The 20,024-nt window shown below is 41.8% G+C and overlaps 1 protein-coding gene across 3 annotated transcripts in view; it reads right to left on the reverse strand.

Annotated features, from left to right (window-relative positions):
• Positions 1–15,557, reverse strand: part of rsu1 (Ras suppressor protein 1) — a 158,278-nt gene extending 142,721 nt beyond the window's left edge. The window contains exon 1 of one of the 3 annotated variants that reach the window (XM_048561608.2): positions 15,422–15,557. In XM_048561608.2, coding sequence (XP_048417565.1) covers positions 15,422–15,439 — 18 coding nt within the window. In that variant the 5' untranslated portion in view covers positions 15,440–15,557. The remainder of the gene's footprint in view (positions 1–15,421) is intronic. The other 2 variants (XM_048561579.2, XM_048561599.1) reach the window with 2 other exon arrangements.
• Between the last annotated feature and the right edge of the window lie 4,467 nt (positions 15,558–20,024).

Below are 20,024 nucleotides of genomic sequence, written 5' to 3' on the forward strand. Positions count from 1 at the left end.
ACAACTTATTTGAATTTTTAGCAGAGAGGAACCTCTGCAGTTTTTCTGTTAATGGAACACAGGTAGGAGCTCATGCACAGATTGGAGATAATATTATTCGAGGGAGAAGAGATTGAAACATTTGCTGAGCTTGGAACAAGAAGAAAAATATCTACACCATAGTTGCTGATTGTGAGAAAGCAATCTATGTATGTCCAAAGCCAGGAAAGGAGTATGGAAGGTATTAGGAACCAGGGGTGTTCTTAATTTTAAAATCACTCAGCAGAGAGGTCCTGCTGGTGAGTGTGAGCTCAAGTCAATTTTCCTACTTGTTTCTCTCAGCATCCAATTTAGTCCAGAGTTATGAGGTATTGAAGGAAAAATTTGACAATCACTTTTGCAAAAGCTATTAGAAGTATGCTCACAAAATCTCAAACTTGGAAATTAGTTGAAACCCTGAGGAGAAAATAAAATGAATTCTGGCGAACTATAACATACTTTGTTTGGTTTGTTCCAGAGAAGTGAATGAATCATTAAGATCTCAGTGTTAGTAAAGGAGATGTTGGGTGGAATTGGGAGTAAGTGTCATACCCACGAAGTCTTCACAAACTATAATAAGTTATTCAATGTATTGCTTTTTTTTCTATATAGAGTAACGTCTACAGTCTAAACATACTAAATCTAGCAGCATAATTTCTTTCAGCTAAAAACTGTGGAACCAATGGCCTAGTGGTATTATCATTGGACCATTAGTCGAGAGACCCAGTAATATGCTGGGGACCAGAATTCAAATCCTGCCACAGCAGGTGGTGGAATTTGAATTCAGTAAAAGAAAGTCTGGAATTAAAAGTCTAAGGATGACAGTAAATCCATTGCTGATTGCTTGGAAAAAAAAATTTTGTTCCTTAATGTGTTTTAGAGAAGGAAGTTGCCATTGACCAGATTAAGATAACAAAGTGTGAAGCTGGATGAACACAGCAGGCCAAGCAGCATCTCAGATGCTGCTTGGCCTGCTGTGTTCATTCAGCTTCACACTTTGTTATCTTGGATTCTCCAGCATCTGCAGTTCCCATTATCATTGACCAGATTAGCCTGCTTTTGTGGGTAGAGCAGACGTAGACCTTGCTTTTATCTTTGATAGGTAGCTTTCAGTGTTATAGTTGTACTGAAATCACTTAGTCAAAGATGAACTACTTCACATGTACCTACATCATTATAAAAAGGATGTCGCTCGGATTTGTTCTGAATATGTTACACTTAGAATATCAGTCGCGCCGCACAATGAGGATATGCTTAACATGAAGATAGGACTATATGTCCACAATGACAGTGCCATGGTCACTCCTATGAATTAAATACCAATAAAAAATGATTGGCTTTACCAGTCAGAATCATGCATCCTAAGTATGTACCTGGTTCAGTGGAGTTGGTTTTGGATGAGCATGGCCTCGATGCTGGTGCTATTAGTTCCCTGAAGGATGCTGATGTGAGTACACTTCCCAGCTGATGTGGTGCAACTGATGACAACTGGTGATTGTCCTTCTGCTGCAGTCTTCATCCACTGTTGTAGCCATTGGTATCCCATGAATATCATCATAGAATCCCTACAGTGTGGAAACAGGCCCTGCAAACCAACAAGTCTACACCAACCCTCAGAGCATCACACGCAGACCCATCCCCCCATAACCAACATATTCCTGAACACTATGGGCAATTTAGCATGGCCAATCCACCTAGCCTGCATATCTTTGGATTGTGGGACAAAACCAGAGCAAACCCACGCAGACAAGGGGAGAACGTTTAAACTCCACACAGACAGTCGCCTGAAGGTGGAATTGAACCCAGGTCCCTGGCACTGTGAGGCAGCAGAGCTTACCACTGAGCCATCATGCTGTCTTCCAGCTTCATTGCCGTACAAGATTTATTTTGCACTATGCTCTGTCTGGTTCCTCCCCTGCAATCTTACCATCATGGTCGGCCCTGCCAGGAGTTGCGAATTCCGGACAGCATTAATAGAACACAACAGTCTCTATGTTGCAGCCAAGTGGCAATCCATTAGACAGTATGTTTGGAATAGGTAGATTGGTAAGGGTGAGTTCTAATCGTTTTTTTTCCCTTCTTGTTTTTTTTTAATCTCACCATCTGTGCCAGGCCAACTTGGCAAAAATGTTCATCAAATCTCAGCCATCTCAGTCGGTAATGGCGGCCAATATGGAAGAAGATGGAGGAACTGATTCATCAGCTGAGGGAGGATTGTCGGCAGCAATCAGCAAGAGTTTTCATTGTCCATGTTTGAGATTGGTGCCATGAGACTTCATGAGGTCCACAGCGAATGTTGAGGACTCCTGGGGAAACTTCTTCCAAACTGTACAGAAACTGTTCCAAAGCCACTTCTGGTGTGTGTGTTGTTAGTAAGGCAGGAATAGTGAATGGGGGAACCTGGAACATAGGCTGTAATATATGGTTTGGGGAGTATGACCATGTTAGGCTACTGTTTGACTGACTAGTGAGCCTGTTCTCCCAATGTTTGCACATTTCCTAGTTGTTCATGGGGATTACTTTGCAATGTGGCCTGGCCAAGAATGCTTCAGTCTTTTCTAGTATGTTGTCCATGCTGGACAATTTGTCGTATTTTATACTTTTTGGATTTTTTTTCTGGAGTGGTTTGATATTACTAAGAAGATTGCTGAGTGATTTCAGAGGTTTGTTAAGAAGCAATTACATTTCTGTGGGTCTAGAGTCACACGTAGAAAGATCAGAGACAAAACGACAGATTTTCGCCTATGATGAAGTCTTGCGGCAGTCCATTAATTTCATGACTGACATTACTAAAGCTAGCATTTTAAATTCCAGATTTAGTAATTACTTGAACTAAAATTGACCACTTACCTTGCTATGATTTTCACTCACGTGCAGAATATCAAAATGGGGAGGCAATGGCCTCAGGGTATTATTTCTGAACTATTAATCCAGAGAACCAGATAACGTTCTGGGGACCCACATTCGAATCCTGCCATGGCAGGTGGTGGAATTTGAATTCAATAAAAATATCTGGAATTAAGAATCTAATGATGATCATGTATCTGTTGTCGATTGTTGGAAAAACCCATCTGGTTCACTAATGACCTTTGGAGAAGGAAACTGCCAGTCTTACCTGGTCTAGCTCACATGTGACTCCAGACCCACAGTAATATGCTTGACTCTAAAATGCCCTCTGGGCAATTAGGGATGGTCAATAAATGCTGCCTAGACAGTGACGTCCTCATCCCGTGAATGAATAAAGAAAAAATAAAATCCAGGCATCAAGCAACTTTACCTCTCTGCTGCCATCCTATTAATTACAAACAGTTATCTGGTAACAAATCAATTTGACTCTTTTTAAAAGTAGCCATTTTATGAAATAATAGCTATAAAGATAAATGCAAAAATAAATCAAATAATCTTCAACAAAACATGGATTCTGTGCTACTGAGAGTATATAAGTCAAAGAACTTTAGAATATGAACAACCTATGTTTAATGGTATCAGATATAAATCCAGACTATAAACATTCAAACCTACAATTCATTTCATTCCATGCAAATTAATTATGCAATGTGCTTTAAAATGTTTTAATTTGAGAAGACACAATAAATGCAAATATTATTGCCATGTTGTTTTAGTGGTGAGGCATTTTACGCTGTTTTATCTATTTGGGACTATACCAATGATGTGTTGTCTTTCAGAAGAGATTGAATGGTCTGGGTTCAGTCATTAATAGGATTGTGGAGAGATTACCTATGACAAACTGAATATTCTGTCACATTTTTATTTTTTTTGTATCCATCTTTTCCACAGCTCCATCAATATTATTAATAAAATTAGATTAATTGCTGTTTTCAAAGCATTAACCTTCACAAATTTAACCAGACCAGTCAATTGCAAATTTCCAATAATGAAATAAGTGTATACTAACTGAATGCCAGTTAGCCAAGTACTAATTAACTGAAAATCACATAAAAAGTCTCATTGAATTTAATTACAACTCATCTCTATTTACATTTCAATACTGGAGATGAAATTGCTCAAAACTTTTACAGAATTCCTCCATAATTCCTGTTGTTGACCTCTTGAATATGCTAAAATTTCATTGGGACCAGGCAGGTTAGAAGTTGGAAAAGCCTGGGAGATTCAAGGGCTACTGTAGCCTTTGCAGCACCCCTTCACAACCAGCAACTAGATCACTGATGTGGAAAGATGGGATGAAAGGTGGGAAATGCTATGATGGGAATTCTTGCATCTGTAAATGTTAAAGAATCTGAGGTAATCCTCCAGTTTGGCTTTTCATCCTTTTGAACGGTAAAATTTAGTCTAACTGGATTGGAGTCGTAGTCTGAAATGCAGAAAATAAGCTAAAGAATGTAATGTGGCAATTGTGGAGATGGTATCACCTTCAGATTGTGAACCCACTCCCATTTCTACCCTTTCTTTAGCTTTACTTCTCACCTTCTCTGGCACCATGTCCTCTTTTCTCTATCTCCATCTCAGTGTTCTTTCCAGTCTGTCGTTAGATACACCATTGTTCTGCCATTTTCACATTCTGACCACTTAATCTCAACTATCAACAGCATTTCTCTCCCAGCAGTCCGGCCCCCCTCCCCCGATCATTGCTGCTCTCTCCACATTTTCATGCTAGCTCTGATGAAGAATCATCTAGACTCGAAGCGTTAGTTCACTCTCTCTCCATCAATGCTGCTTAACCTGTTGTGATTTCCAGCATTTTCTGTTTTTACCATCCCAACTTGGCTACCTGCAGTCTACTCCATTGTTTTTTGACAGCTGGTTGACTGAAATACCACAATAGAACAGGCATTTGCTGGCCTACTGCAAATGAGATGATGTCCAACCAATCTGAGGATTGGAAACATTATGAAGGAAGGGAGGAGGGAATGTTCAAATGGAGGGATTTTGAGAAAGTGAACAGGAGAAGGAAGTTTGTTAATGTAAGTACAAATTGCAGAAAACACCAGCTGAAATCTGAAACTAATGAATTTAGTCAAATCTGTTGCAGCTAGACAGGATTACATCTAATTTCTTGTATTACAGATATCCATGTTGGACAAGGACAACCAGAAAGAGAGTTGAGAGGATATAAACCGAAAGAACTGCGGATGCTGTAAATCAGGAACAAAAACAAAAGTTGCTGAAAAAGCTCAGCATGTCTGGCAGCATCTGCGAAGGAACAAAACAGAATTAACGTTTCAGATCTGGTGATCCTTCTGAGGAAACGTCACCGGACCTGAAACGCTAACTTTTTTGAGAGAATTTGCTCAGGAAGTGCTATTGTGGAAATCTGGGGAGACTGGTGTTAATCTCTCAGTTCTGCTCTTAGTTATTTTTTAAAGTTACTGTTATGCACAAAGTTAGGGCATTTAACGATTTGGTAGGAGAATTGAACATAATTGCTTTCCTGATCTCCACACAAAATTGATTCTCATGTGCTGGCTAATGAGATTGGGCCCATCCTACAATATATATGTCAAGTGTCCAGCCAGCTAACTGTAATCTGTGTCAGTCAAACTGCAGCCCAACATAAAGTGTGTAGCTGGATGAACACAACAGGCCAAGCAGCATCTCAGGAGCACAAAAGCTGACGTTTCGAGACTAGACCCTTCATCAGAGAGGGGGATGGGGAGAGGGCTCTGAAATAAATAGGGAGAGAGGGGGAGGCGGACCGAAGATGGATAGAGGAGAAGATAGGTGGTGGCCTGCTGTGTTCATCCAGCTACACACTTTGTTATCTTGGATTCTCCAGCATCTGCAGTTCCCATTATCTCTGCAACCCAACATAGCTGTTTTGACATTTGTAAGGCACCAAGGAGAAGCTAAAATGATAGGTGAACTCCTGTACCAGCTCTTAGAATTAGATGAAGTTGAGGAGTTTCTGAACCAAAATGCTGTCGTGAGTTTCAGCAGCAAGTGCAGCTGTAAAACCATGGGAAAACCGAAAGCAGGTATGCTCTCTGATGAAGGGTCTAGGCCCGAAATGTCAGCTTTTGTGCTCCTGAGATGCTGCTTGGCCTGCTGTGTTCATCCAGCCTCACATTTTATTATCTTGGAATTCTCCAGCATCTGCAGTTCCCATTATCTCATGGCAAAGACATGATGGGCCAAATGGCCTCCTTCAGTGCAGTAACCATTCTGTAGATCGATAATTTGTGGCAAGAGAAACAGAGTTATGACTCCAAATCACTGACCTTTCATCAGACTTTGCAGTAGATCAAATGTGGATTCAATGACCACCTTGTGAGGCACATCAGGTCAATGGTCAAGAATATCTCTGGCATTGGCACAATGATTTAAAGACAAGCAGTTGACAAAGGGCTGATAGCTGTTCATCAGCAAGAGGGTGGAAGTTTCTTTTCTGTCTACGTACGTGTTTAGAGCAGCTTCCTTATTTATACTATGTAGCCATTTCTCGTAGAATACAAGCAATGCTCAGCCAGAATTCTGCTGAAGCAGCTATAGAACATAAAACATAGAACAATACAGCGAAGAACAGACCCTTCGGCCTTCGATGTTGCGCCGACCTGTGAACTAATCTAAGCCCATCTCCCCACACTATCCCATCATCATCCATATGCCCCTAATGTGGCTGAGTTCACTACATTGGCAGGTAGGGCGTTCCATGTCCTTACCACTCTCTGAGTAAAGAACCTGCCTCTGACATCTGTCTTAAATCTATCACCCCTCAATTTGTAGCTATGCCCCCTCGTACAAGCTGATGTCATCATCCTCAGAAAAAAACTCTCACTGTCCACACTATGTAATCCTCTGATCATCTTGTATGTCTTTATTAAATCACCTCTTAGCCTTCTTCTTTCCAATGAGAACAGACCCAAGTCCCTCAGCCTTTCTTCATAAGGCCTTCACTCCAGATCAGGCAACATCCTGGTAATTCTCCTCTGCACCTCTTCCAATGCTTCCACATCCTGTAATGGGGCGACCAGAACTACACGCAATATTCCAAGTGAGGCTGCCCTAGCATTTTGAACAGTTGCAGCATGACATCATGGCTCCGGAACTCAATCACTCTACCAATAAAACCTAACACACCGTAAGCCTTCTCAACAGCACTATCAACCTGGGTGGCAACTTTCAGGGATCTATGTACATGGACACCAAGATCCCTCTGCACGTCTACACTACCAATAATCTTTACATTGGCCCAGTATTCTGCCTTCCTATTATTCTTCCCAAAGTGAATCACCTCACATTTATCCGCATTGAATTCCATTTGCTACCTATCAGCCCAATTCTGCAGTTTATCCAAGTCTACCTGGAACCTACAACATTCTTCCATACTGTCCATCACTCCACCGACTTTAGTATCATCTGCAAACTTACTAACCCATCCACTTATGCCTGTGTCCAAGTTATTTATAAAAATGACAAACAGCAGTGGTCCCAAAACAGATCATTGAGGCACACCACTAGTGAACTGACTCCACGCTGAATATTTTCCATCAACCACCACTTGTTGCCTTCTTATAGAAAGCCAGTTTCTAATCCAAACTGCTAAATCTCCCTCAATCCCATACCTCCATATTTTCTCCAAACGCCTACCATGTGGAACCTTATCAAAGGCTTTACTGAAGTCCATGTACACCACGTCAACTGCCCTACCCTCATCCACATGTTTGGTCACCTTCTCAAAAAACCCAATGAGGTTAGTGAGACACGGCCTGCCCTTGACAAATCCATGCTGACTATCTCCAATCAAATTGTTGCTTGCTAGATGATTATAAATCCTATCTCTTATAATCCTTTCCAAAACTTTTCCTACAACAGACGTAAGGCTCACAGGTCTATAATTACCTGAATCATCTCTACTGCCCTCCTTGAACAAGGGCACAACATCTGCAATCCTCCAGTCCTCTGGTATTAAACCTATAGACAATGAGGACTCAAAAGATCAAGGCCAAAAGCTCCTCCACCTCCTCCTTAGCTTCCCAGAGAATCCTTGGAAAAATCCCATCCAGCCCAGGGGATTTATCTACCTTCACACCTTCTAGAATTGATAACACCTCCTCCTTACTAACCTCAATCCTTTCAATTCTCATAGCCCATAACTCAGTCTTCTCCTCTACAATATTCTCCTTTTCGTGAGTGAAAACAGATGAGAAGTAATCATTTAGCACCTCTCCGATCTCCACTGGGTCCACACACAACTTCCCACTTCTGTCTTTGACTGGCCCTATTCCTACCCTGGTCATCCTCTTATTCCTCACATACCTATAGAAAGCTTTGGGGTTCTCTTTTATTCTACCTGCTAATGTCTGCTCATGTCCCCTTCTTGCTCTTCTTAACTCTCTCTTTAAATCCTTCCTAGCTAATCTGTAACTCTCCATCGCCTCATCTGAACCAACTTGTCTCGTCATCACATCAGCCTCCCTCTTCCTCTTAACAAGAGATACAATTTCTTTAGTAAACCATGGCTCCCTTACCTTATCACTTCCTCCCTGCCTGACAGGGACATACCTATCAAGGACACGCAATATCTGTTCCTTAAACAAGCTCCACATTTCGATTGTCCCCATCCCCTGCATTTTGCTACCCCATTCTATGCCTCCTAAGTCTTGCCTAATCGCATTATAACTGCCCTTCCCCATCTATAACTCTTGCCCTGTGGCATGTTCCTACCCCTTTCCATTGCTAAACTAAATGTAACCGAATTATGGTCACTCTCTCCAGAGTGCTCACCTACCACTAAATCGAATACCTGGCCTGGTTCATTACCAAGTACCAGATCCAGTGTGGCCTCCCCACTTGTTGGCCCTTCGATATACTGCATCAGGAAACCCTCCGGCACACATTGGACAAAAACTGATCCATCCGACGTACTAGAGTTATAGCATTTCCAGTCAATATTGGGTGCCCTATTTTGTTCCCTTTTCTTCATAGACAATGCTGGAGGAACGACAGCAGGTGATATTGGAGTAGAAGATGCCATCCGAAATCTACCATTACTGGACCCTCAACCAGCACAGATCTACTGATTCACCAGGTTCAAAGCCGTGTATTTGTCTCAGATTAGCCTCAGACTTCATTTTGTTTTCTCTTTAACTCATTCAGTCTGATCATTGCAATCCTTCACAGTACACAGCAGAGTTATGTAAGACAGTATTTCCTTTTTTTGGTTACTGTGGGAAGACCTTACTCCTATCCCCTGTGGATAATGATGATTTTGTACATGTTCAGTCATTAACCTTGACAGTAAACAAAAAAAAAGTGTATGCTCTATCAAGCCAGGTTTCTCACTTGAAACTGACTTGTCCAGTATGGCCATCAGCTGTGATTGTAATAACACATATGTTATTATCGGACAGAGCAATGGCAACATAACATGATGCCTATTTACAAAGACTGCCAGTGACCAGGTGCCCTGTGCCTGACTTGCTATATCTGTGGTGAATGTGAAGAACTCTGATGCTCTCTTATACCGTGTCCATCACTTCAGTGATGCTGTGGCTGCCTGTGATATCCCATCAGGTCCACAGCCAACATAAGTCGGAGGGTTACAAATTTCAAGGTAGCTTTCATTGTGGCTGCTATAGACAGTGTCAATTCATCTTCTCTGGATTAAGGACCTCTTTCAGGGTAGTGCACAGATCAGCCATGACTTGGGATCCTCTTCCACAGCTACACCGGCACTATCACCCACCTCTTTCCCCGGTACATCAATGATTGTATCGGCCCTGCCTTGTGCTCCCATGAGGAGCTCGAACAGTTCATCCACTTTACTGACACCTTCCACCCAATCTTAAATTCACCTGGACCATCTCTGATACTTATCTCTCCTTCCTGGACCTCTCTGTCTGCATCTCTGGTAACCACCTGGAAACTGATATCCATTTCAAGCCCATCCGAGGATGATGACTTCAGCTTGTACTAGGGGGCATGGCTACAAATTGAGGGGTGATAGATTTAAGACAGATGTCAGAGGCAGGTTCTTTACTCAGAGAATGGTAAGGGCGTGGAACGCCCTGCCTGCCAATGTAGTTAACTCAGCCACATTAGGGGCATTTAAACAGTCCTTGGATAAGCACATGGATAATGAAGGGATAGTGTAGGGGGATGGGCCTAGATTAGTTCACAGGTCGGCGCAACATCAAGGGCAGAAGGGCCTGTTGTGCGCTGTATTGTTCTATGTTCTATGTTCTATCGACTCCCACAGCTACCGAGACTACACCTCTTCTCACCCATCTTCCTGAAAGGATGCGATCCCCTATTCCCAATTCCTCTGTCTCTGCTGCATCTGCTGCCAAGATGAAGCATTCCACCCCCAGATATCCCAGAAGTCCTCATTTTTAAAGGACCGCAATTTCCCCCCCAACAGTAGTTGAAAATGCCCTTGACTGCATCTCTGGAGTTTCCGGCACCTCACACCTCACACCCCCTCCCCGCAATAAAAACAAAGTCAGAATTCCCCTTGTCCTCACATATCACCCCTTTAATCTCTGGATTCAAGGCATCATTCTCCACAACTTCCGCCACCTGCAATCTGACCCCACTTCGAAGGATACATTTCCATCCTCACCCTTATCTGTCTTCCGGAGGAACCGCGCTCTCCATGACTCCTCGTCTGGTCCGGACTCCCCACCAGCCCCACCAACCCTGGCACCTTTCCCTGCAACTGCAGGAAGTGTTACACCTGCCCCTACACCTCCCTTCTCACCTCCATCCAAGAAAATCTTCCACATCAAACAGATGTTCACTTGCACATCCGCTAACGTGGTATATTGTATCCGCTGTTCCCGATGTGGCCTCCTCTACATCTCGGAGACCAAGTGGAGGCTCGGAGACTGCCTTGTGGATTATCTACGCTCAGTTCGCGACAAATGACAATGCCTCCTAGTCACGAACCACTTCAACTCCCCCTCCCACTCCCTGGGCAACATGTGCATCCTAAACATCCTGCAGTGCCACAAGAATGCCACCCGGAAACTGGAGGAATAGCACCTCATATTCCACCTTAGAACCCCACAACGCAATGGTCTCAATGTGGACTTTACAAGCTTCAAAATGTCCCCACCCCTGACCTCATCCCAAGACCAGCGCCCCCCCATCCCTGCCTCCTTGACCTGTCCATCTTCTCTCTCACCTGTCTGCTCCTCCCACCTCACTGACCGACACCCATCCTAACTCCCTACCTATACTCACCTTTACTAGCTTCATCCCCGCCTCCTTGACCTGTCCGTCTTCTCTCCACCCATCTGCTCCACTATCCATCCTCAGTCATTGCCTCCCCCTCTCTATCTATTTATTTCAGAAACTCCTTCCCCTCCCCCATTTCTGAAGAAGGGTCCAGACCCGAAACGTCAGCCATCCTGCTCCTCTGATGCTGCCTGGCCTGCTGTGTTCATTCAGCTCTTCACTTGTCTTTTGCCCCTCAAGCAGCTCCTCAATGTGCACAAGGGAACTGCTTTTGATGCTGTGGCTGCTGCTCATTCCTCTTGCATCCAGTACAGAAATAGCCTCCGTTATAGGAACTCGGCTGTCAATTTCCCTGGCAGCAGCATGCAGTGAGTCAGAATAAATCCTATTTCAACAACCCCCTCGCTATATCACCACTGATCAACCCTTCCAGTTCAGCACTTCCAATTTCAGACGTTTATGTTCACTGGGATGAGTTGGTGGCAATGTTAATAGGTCCTCATTGCTGATTTACTCACCCCTACTTTACAAAAGGATCAATAGCTGCTGCTTTAGTTAATAACTTTGCACTCTGCTAATGTCTCGTTTTCATTGACATATTGCATTGACAGCATTCAGCTTGTGTATCCCTGACCAAACAGATTACAAGAGATCATTCAAGATCCTATCTTCATCAACCTGATTGCTTTGCCATCACATCCAACTGGGTGGCTGTATGTCCTTGAAGTGTGATGTAGTGCAATAAATTGGGTTGCTGACATATCATCCTCCTGGGCCAAATTGTGGGAATTCTTGGCTCCAAAAATGACTCACCTCTATGGCAAAATTCTGTCTCCGTACTATTTCTCTCTACACAGATGCTGCCCAGGCTTGCTGAATACTTTCAGAATTTGTCATGATTTTCAGGATTTTGGATTTTTCCATTCCAAGCAACTGCAGAATTTTGCAGTCCCATTGCTGTGTATGACTTTTTTAGACTGATTTTGACTGCCTTTTACTAACATAACTTTGCATTTATTTCTGACTGTTTCTGCACTCAGAAACATGGGCATTCTGTCTCCTCTGTCCACTGTTCAAGTGTCTTAGCAGCAGATATGGCACTTGCTCTGGGAAATAGATATCAGTATCATTGAAGAGAATGGACAGAGGTTTGTGAAGACACTTTTAAGGATGCATCCCATTAGATATTTTTTCATACACTTAACCTTAGCGGAAATTTGGAGGATCTCTGTGATGAGATGAGAAAGAATGCACTTCATTAAAGAATCAATAGAGAAGACCTGCCATTTATTGCATGAAGACCAGCAGGTACAGTTATTTAGCCAGTCTCTGACTATAATGGTCATGAATGTACTCAATGTTTATTGTCTGATCACAGCCAATCATGGGAATGCTGTGATATCAGCCATGCCATAGTACAGGAATACATTTGTCAAATGATTCACATACTTTAGAAGAGAACTGGGGAATTGACTTTTGGAATAGAGCAAGACAGTAGTAAGTGTGCACTACTTAATTTATTGGCTTTCCTAAATTCCCAAAATCAAATGACGACACCCACATTCTCTCAGCTCCACAGAAAACACATACTTTCCCGAGATTCCCGAAAGTACAGTTTATGTGAAATACAATGCAAAGGATCTTACACATTACTGAGAGATATTTTAGACGACAATATGATGTGTTCAGAATTTGTAGCACTCAGCAACACAATTATTTGCATAAAAAGTAGAATGTACTGGTAATTGTCAAGTGCACTCAATCTAATGATCTGAAACATACATATTATGATTGCACTGAATTAGAAATCAGAAAGAAAGTGCAGTAATCACACCATACAATGGTAATCTTATCTCTGTCACTTCAGCAAGGTCTAATTCCCTGAGCAACATAAATGAGCATAAATTTACAGGTCATCCACTGTACCTTTATCAAGAGATTGAGAGAATCCCATGTTTCTGGTGTTTACATAATTGAATATCAATGGACTACTGTTGAAGCTACATTTCTGTTTTTCAACGTTCATGCACCATCTACTACAGGATCTGTCATACTTGAGCTGTTACTGTTGAAGGATTGATAACAGTGCAGCACAGTGCGTACCAGCAGTCTGAGGCAACAACATACTAAGAATGATTTGGGAGGTTGTAGATAGGAGCGTGGTTATAAGATCCCACTGAAGAGAAGGCTGACAGTGACTGTTTGGTAGTGTAGAATTTAATTGGAGCTCTTGAAAGAGATGTTTGAAAAATAAATGAATGGAGTTGAAAACAGAATGGAGAATGAGTGGAGAAATCAGACATCAAAAGCTCTAAAACAGCCATATGACCCTGTTGTGTTTTGTAGAACACCATAGCCAGGATTTACTGCAAAAGTTGTGGCCTCATCCATTGGCTGAAAATGTCAGGGTGGGCTTATCTTCTCAACTTTGCAAAGCACAAGTCGAATTTACGTAGCTCAGATAAATAGTTTTTACATGTACAGCAACCCCACTCACACTAGCCCACTCCTGAAGTGAGAACCATAAAATTCTAGCCTAAGGTTTTCTACTTAACCATGATTCAGTAGACAAGTCATTGGACTGAGTGTCATCTTACACTAGACTCAATGGCCACCTGGAGAAGTTGGTTTAAAACTTTTTAGGTGGAACATGTTACACAATGGTATTGATGGCATCAGTAAGCGATATCCTATCTCGATCATAAAATACACCCTCGATGTAGGGGATGAAAAGATCTTATACACAAATGACAAACCAAAGGAACAAGCAATAAATAAGACAAAATGGTGACTGCATTTCCCTTTGTGCCATGAACTAGTAATTATGAGTACATATAAGTGTCAGCATTGCTTCTGTTGTAGCATTCTGCATCGTATGTCATGGCCTTATGTCACACTTGAATACATAATCTTGATTGATACTTTAGTATAGTGTGAGCTGCATTGTCTTAGCTTCTGTACTTCAGATAAGATCTTAATCTGAGACTCTGAAAATCCTTTCAGGTAGAAATAAACAATCGCATAACACTGTTTGAAGAAGAACAAGAGTTCCCTAGGTGTTCCAGACAATATTATCTCACAACAACACCACCAAAACAGACTGTCCAGACATTTGGGTAGAGTTGTAGAACGGAGAGACATAGGGGTTCAGGTACATAGTTCTTTGAAATTTGCATCACATGTGGATAGGGTGGTTAAGAAGGCATTTAGCAGTTTGCCTTCATTGCTCAGACCTTTGAGTAGAGGAATTGGGACATAATGTTGAGGTTGTACGGGATGTTGGTGCGGCCTCTTCTGGTGTACTAAGTACAGTTCTGGTCTCCATGTCATTGGAATGATATTATTAACTTGGAGAATGTTCAGAAAATATTTACCAGGATGTTTCCAGGAATGGAGTAGTTGAGACATAAAAATAGACTGGAAAGATTGGGACTTTTTTCATTGAAGTATAGGAGGCTGAGGGGTGACCTTATTGAAGTTTATAAAATCATGAGGGGCATAGATAAGGTGAATGACAAGGATATTCTTTCCCTAGGATGGGGAAATTCTAAACCAGGGGACAGATTTTTAAGCTGAGAGAAGTAAGATATAGAAAGAACACGAGGAGCAATTTTTTAACATAAAATGTGGGTCATACATGGAAATGAACTGCTAGAGGAACAGTTGGATGCAGGTACAGTTGCAGTTAAAAGACATTTGGATAAGTTCATGAATGGGCAAAGTTTGAAGGGAAATGAGCTAAGCGTAGGCAGGTGGAACTAGTTTAATTTCAGAACATGGTCAGTGTGGACTGGTTGGACCAAAGGGTCTGTTTCTGTGCTGGGTGACTCTATGACTCTGTGACTATTTATTCACACTGCAATTTGTGACACCTTGTTACACTTGTCTACATTACAGCACTGGCTACAGTGCGAAAATACTGCACTGGCTGTGGGATGCTTTGCGATAACCTGAAATTATGAAATTTGTTATGCAAGTTCAAGTTTGTTCCTTTTTCAATTCTACTTGTGACTGGTTTATAAGGTATTATTTTAAAAAAATCTTTCGAGAGGTTGATGGTGCATTCTGTATTTTATTTTTGACCTGAAATAGTAACTCAAATGTCAGAGTTCAACTTCAGCACTTTTAACCATTAGTATAAACTGACAAAGGGTGTTTAGCTTACATTATAACCGTGTCTGAAGAGTTTTATGCTGGTTAAATATTGAAATAATACTTGATATTTTAGATAAGAAGTATTGCTTACCTTTCTAGGCGAACACATGTTTGTTTTTTTCACTGTTACGTTTCAGAGACCAAGGTAAGAAAAGGTACAATATCCCAAATCTTCTTGCTGCCTCCCTTCTGCCTCAGCAATAAACAACAGGGCAAATCCTTTCTGTCTGCCAGTGAAACCTCCTTGATATACGAAGGTCAATTTTTTCATGGCTACTGATATTTTGAAGTAGCTCCAATTTTAGCTCTTGGTTATTTTTGGCAGGAACAGATGCAGGATTAGAAATCTTTCAGAAATGAAGCCAATGTTTACAAAGCTTAAGCACAAACATCAGCAAGGACACAGAAATCACGTTTTCTGCAGAAGGAGGAATAGGCAGTTACTTTGATGCAGTGTGGTGGGATTATTGATCAGAATGCTTTGACTAATTCACAGATGTATCTCCTTCTAAGTGTGAAAATATTCCATTCAAAAAGCAGCCTAGCAGTAATGAAATAGTGAACAAATAAACAATCTTGTATTAAAGCAGAGAATGCTGGAAATATCAAGTCAGTTCACTTGTAGATTTTTATAGGGTTTACAATATCTCCAGTCTCTTGCTTTACTTTAAACTTCTTTTTCTCATTCCTACTGACATTTCCAACCATATGTCAGTTCAATACTGTCAATATTCATAGCAGCATCGACACAACATAAGTTTCTGGAATGTTTAATGCTACAGTAATATTGATAATTTTGACTCCAAAACCATTTCAACATTTTTAAATGCAAAAGGGCATAAAAGGGCGTAAGTATGAAGCACATTTTAATTTTAAATTTATTCTAAATTCAAAATGTGAGAAACCTTAAAATAATTGTGCACTTGGTCTGCTCATTTTAACTTTGCAGAGATTGAAAAGTGATGATTATCTCACCAGAATTCATCAAATCCTCAGCGAATCAGAAAATGACAGTCACTCTATTGTATGCTATGAGCTAAGTGGCGAGATGATCACTATTTTGTGCCTGCATTGATATTTCAAAGTTATACTTGCAATGAGTAAGTTGGTATATCACAACTGCAGCAGCAATAACCCAATATTCTGCTTCTCCCTCAAATTTCTCTGTAAAAGTAATAATCAAAAAGATGGCAACAGAGTAAGATGCTCCTGCCAGATCTCCTCTGCTCCGCCTGTAGATTTTTCTCTTTTTTTTTCTTTGTCTTTTTCTCTCTCCTTAGCCCTGAAGGTGAATCCTGGAGCACTGGCAGAAGTGGGCTGCAAGCCCAGAGCAGCAGCGGGGGAAGCAGCCCCGGAGCAGTGTGTGGGCAGTGGCAGCGCATGGGCAGTGAGTCCCAGGCAGAGACCAGCACAGGGTGGGGGCAGTCCTGGAACTTACCTTGGGACAATACAGTATGGAGTATACTGGAGGCTTGGAGTAGAGCGGGATAGCTGTTCGACTCAGGTCTGTTGCAGGTGGTCAGGCCACGTGTGGAAGCCCTGCACTGAGCTGCTACAATGTAATGTTTATTTGAAATTTTTTACCTGACTGTAATGTCAATCCTTTAACAATGTCTTATTTCTGAGTTACTTTTTAAATGCTGCAAAGTCATGCAACTAGCTTTTATTCCTTTTTAGTATCCAAGATTTGTACTTAGGTACTTGTTTTGTACCTATGATGACTCCAGAAGGGGCAGACATTGTAAAATCTTCTCACTGTACTTCTGCAAAGGAGCACATGTGACAATGAAGGATATTCTATTCTATTCTACGTGTTTTAGCTGGCAATAGTTTCTGGTGGAGGTGTTGGTGGAGGTGAGGTTAAAGGGTTTCAGGGGTGAATAGTTCTTGTGAGGTTGAGAAGCGTGGGAAAATTAGATCCCAGACGCCCTGCAAAAGCAAGCTGTTTCAAGTTATTTTCTGAATGTCAGGCCTGTCAGCCTGATTGACAAAATGTGAATGCTAAACATAGCCCTCTGGCGAAAAATGGTTAAAGGTCAGAGGATAATTGGATCAGGGCATGTGGGTAGATGAAGTGCACGTTTTAAAGGTATACATTGTGACCTTGCTTTTATGAGCTGTAAATGTGCATGTGAGTACGTTTTACTCCATTTGTCTGTGCCTACGCATGTCACAATGCATAGAGGAAACCGTGCCTTTCCTGTAAGAGCCAGATTACAATTCTGTAGACTGTGGGGAAAGAAAAAATAAACATGTCACATGACTCACCAGAAAGAAATCCAATAGATTCAATATAAATAACAGAAATGTAAAATATTTATGATAATGTTTAATATTCATACCAATTTATAACTGTACCCCATGCAATATTTTGTTTTTTATGAATTCGTGGAGAATCTGCTCATTTCCTATTAATGAACAACTCTTAAATCTGATAATAATGTAATAATTCACTCTAAGTACATGATGTAGTCTGAGATTACTTACGGTTCTGTAAAAAGCACATACCTCTGTTCAAAAAATGTCTCTCTTAATAATTTATCAGTTAACAACATAAGAGGAATGCATATTTTTTGAAATGCACAGTTCTTCAGAATGCAATTGCATCAAGTGATAACAGAAACTAGTTGGCCAATTTTCTGATTGGCTGTTTGAATTCCGCTGATATGGGATGTGTGATTATGGGGAACCCCTTCAGTATGATCTCTGTCAGTTTTGCTCTAAGTGGAATGTTTTATTGTGGCTGGAGCAGTCTCTGTTAAAGTGCTTCTTGTCAAAATTTCTCCCTTTTGCCCACTGAGATGAATTGTAACTTTCTTCCGCACCACATTGTTGGGAAATAAGGTTGCCCAAGAAAGCTCGACACATAAAGGGTTTGCTATGATTTTCTTGCTGGAATAGCTTGGCATTCTGTGAATTCCTGTGTCCTTCATACCCATTTCACCATTGCAAAGATATTTTCTAAGACTAAAGCAGGGCTCTTGCTGAGACAACCTGTGGCCAGGCCACTTGAAAAATCAGGGGTGAAGCTGCCTTTGCTGAAATGTTTAGACCTGATCAGATTCATGGTTGCTGGGAAACAGGTGTTATACATATTGTTTATGCGTTGTTGCTGGAATTTTTTTCAATTGGAGTTGGCCAGCTTGCTCACCCTTGTATCCATCCACGGAATGTGGGGGTGGGGGTTGCTGTGGAGACAGCAAGCAGTTGTAGAGACTACCACTGGGTGTGTCATTGATGGGTACAGGGTACCTGAACAGGCAGGTCCGTCATAGATCGATAGACTCCATTCACTGCTACAGTCAGGCTACCAAATTTGCATGAGTTTGGGAGATGATCCTGAAGTGTCCAATTCAGTTACAAAGGTACAACATGATCATCTCACTCAAGGCTTTTCACTATTGCATCAGAATCATAGAATCCCTACAGTGTGGAAACAGGCCCTTTGGCCCAACAAGTTCACACTGACCCTTGCAGCATCCCACCCAGACCCATTTCCCTATAACCCACACACCCCTGAGCAATATGGGCAATTTAGCATGGCCAATCCACCTAGCCTGCACATCTTTGGACTGTGGGAGGAAACCGGAGCGCCCGGAGGAAACCCACACAGACACGGGGAGAACGTGCAAACTCCGCACAGTCAGTTGCCTGATGGCGGAATTGAACCTGGGTCCCTGGCACTGTGAGGCTGCAGTGCTAACCACTGAGCCACCGTGCTACCCCAAAGTTGTGGAATTAAACTAAAAGTTGCAATGAGTGTTTAAAATTGATAAGGGGGAGATATTGAATACAGCAGTCAATACTTAAGGCTGATAGGGCACTGGGACCAAATAAGGTGTATCTAAAATATTGAAAGATTGTTCGATTGATTTATTGTCATGTCTACCAAAATACAGTGAAAAGCTTCGTTTACGAGCAGTACAGGCAGATCATTGTAAGCAAAGGATGTACAGATCAAAAAGACTTAGACAGAGGCATACAGCTTACATTGGACAGGGCATGTGCTAAGCGAGATCAACATTAGCAAGATCAGCATTATTTGAGGCTAGAAAGTCTATTCATCAGTCTGACAATGGCTGGGAAGAAGCTGTTCCTGGACCTGCTTGTGTTTGTGTTCAGGCTCCTGTTTCTTAGAAATTGCACGAGCACAGACAATAATATTTCAATCTTTTCCCCAGGCTCAGGACTGGTGCCAGAGATGTGGAGAATTGCAACCATTATACCTTTGCCCAAAAAAAGTTGTAAAGATAAACCAGCAATTACCGACATAATAAAATGTGAGGTTGGATGAACACAGCAGGCCCAGCAGCATCTCAAGAGCACAAAAGCAGATGTTTCGGGCCTAGACCCTTCAATCAGATGAATGGTCTAGGCCCGAAACGTCTGCTTTTGTGCTCCTGAGATGCTGCTGGGCCTGCTGTGTTCATCCAGCCTCACATTTTATTATCTTGGATTCTCCAGCATGTGCAGTTCCCATTATCACTGACACAGCAATTACCGACAAATTAGTTTAATTTCTGTGGTGGGGACGTTGCTAGAAACTATTATTCAGGATAGAATTAACAGTCACATGGGGAAATATGAGTTAATTTGGAAAAGGCAGCATGGAGTTATTAAAGGAATGTCACATTTGACCAACATGTTGGAGTTTTTTCATGAGTAACAGGGTTGGCGAGGTTGATGCTGTTGAT

The sequence above is a fragment of the Stegostoma tigrinum genome, chromosome 2, assembly GCF_030684315.1.
Source record: "Stegostoma tigrinum isolate sSteTig4 chromosome 2, sSteTig4.hap1, whole genome shotgun sequence".
Classification (NCBI taxonomy): Eukaryota; Metazoa; Chordata; class Chondrichthyes; order Orectolobiformes; family Stegostomatidae; genus Stegostoma; species Stegostoma tigrinum.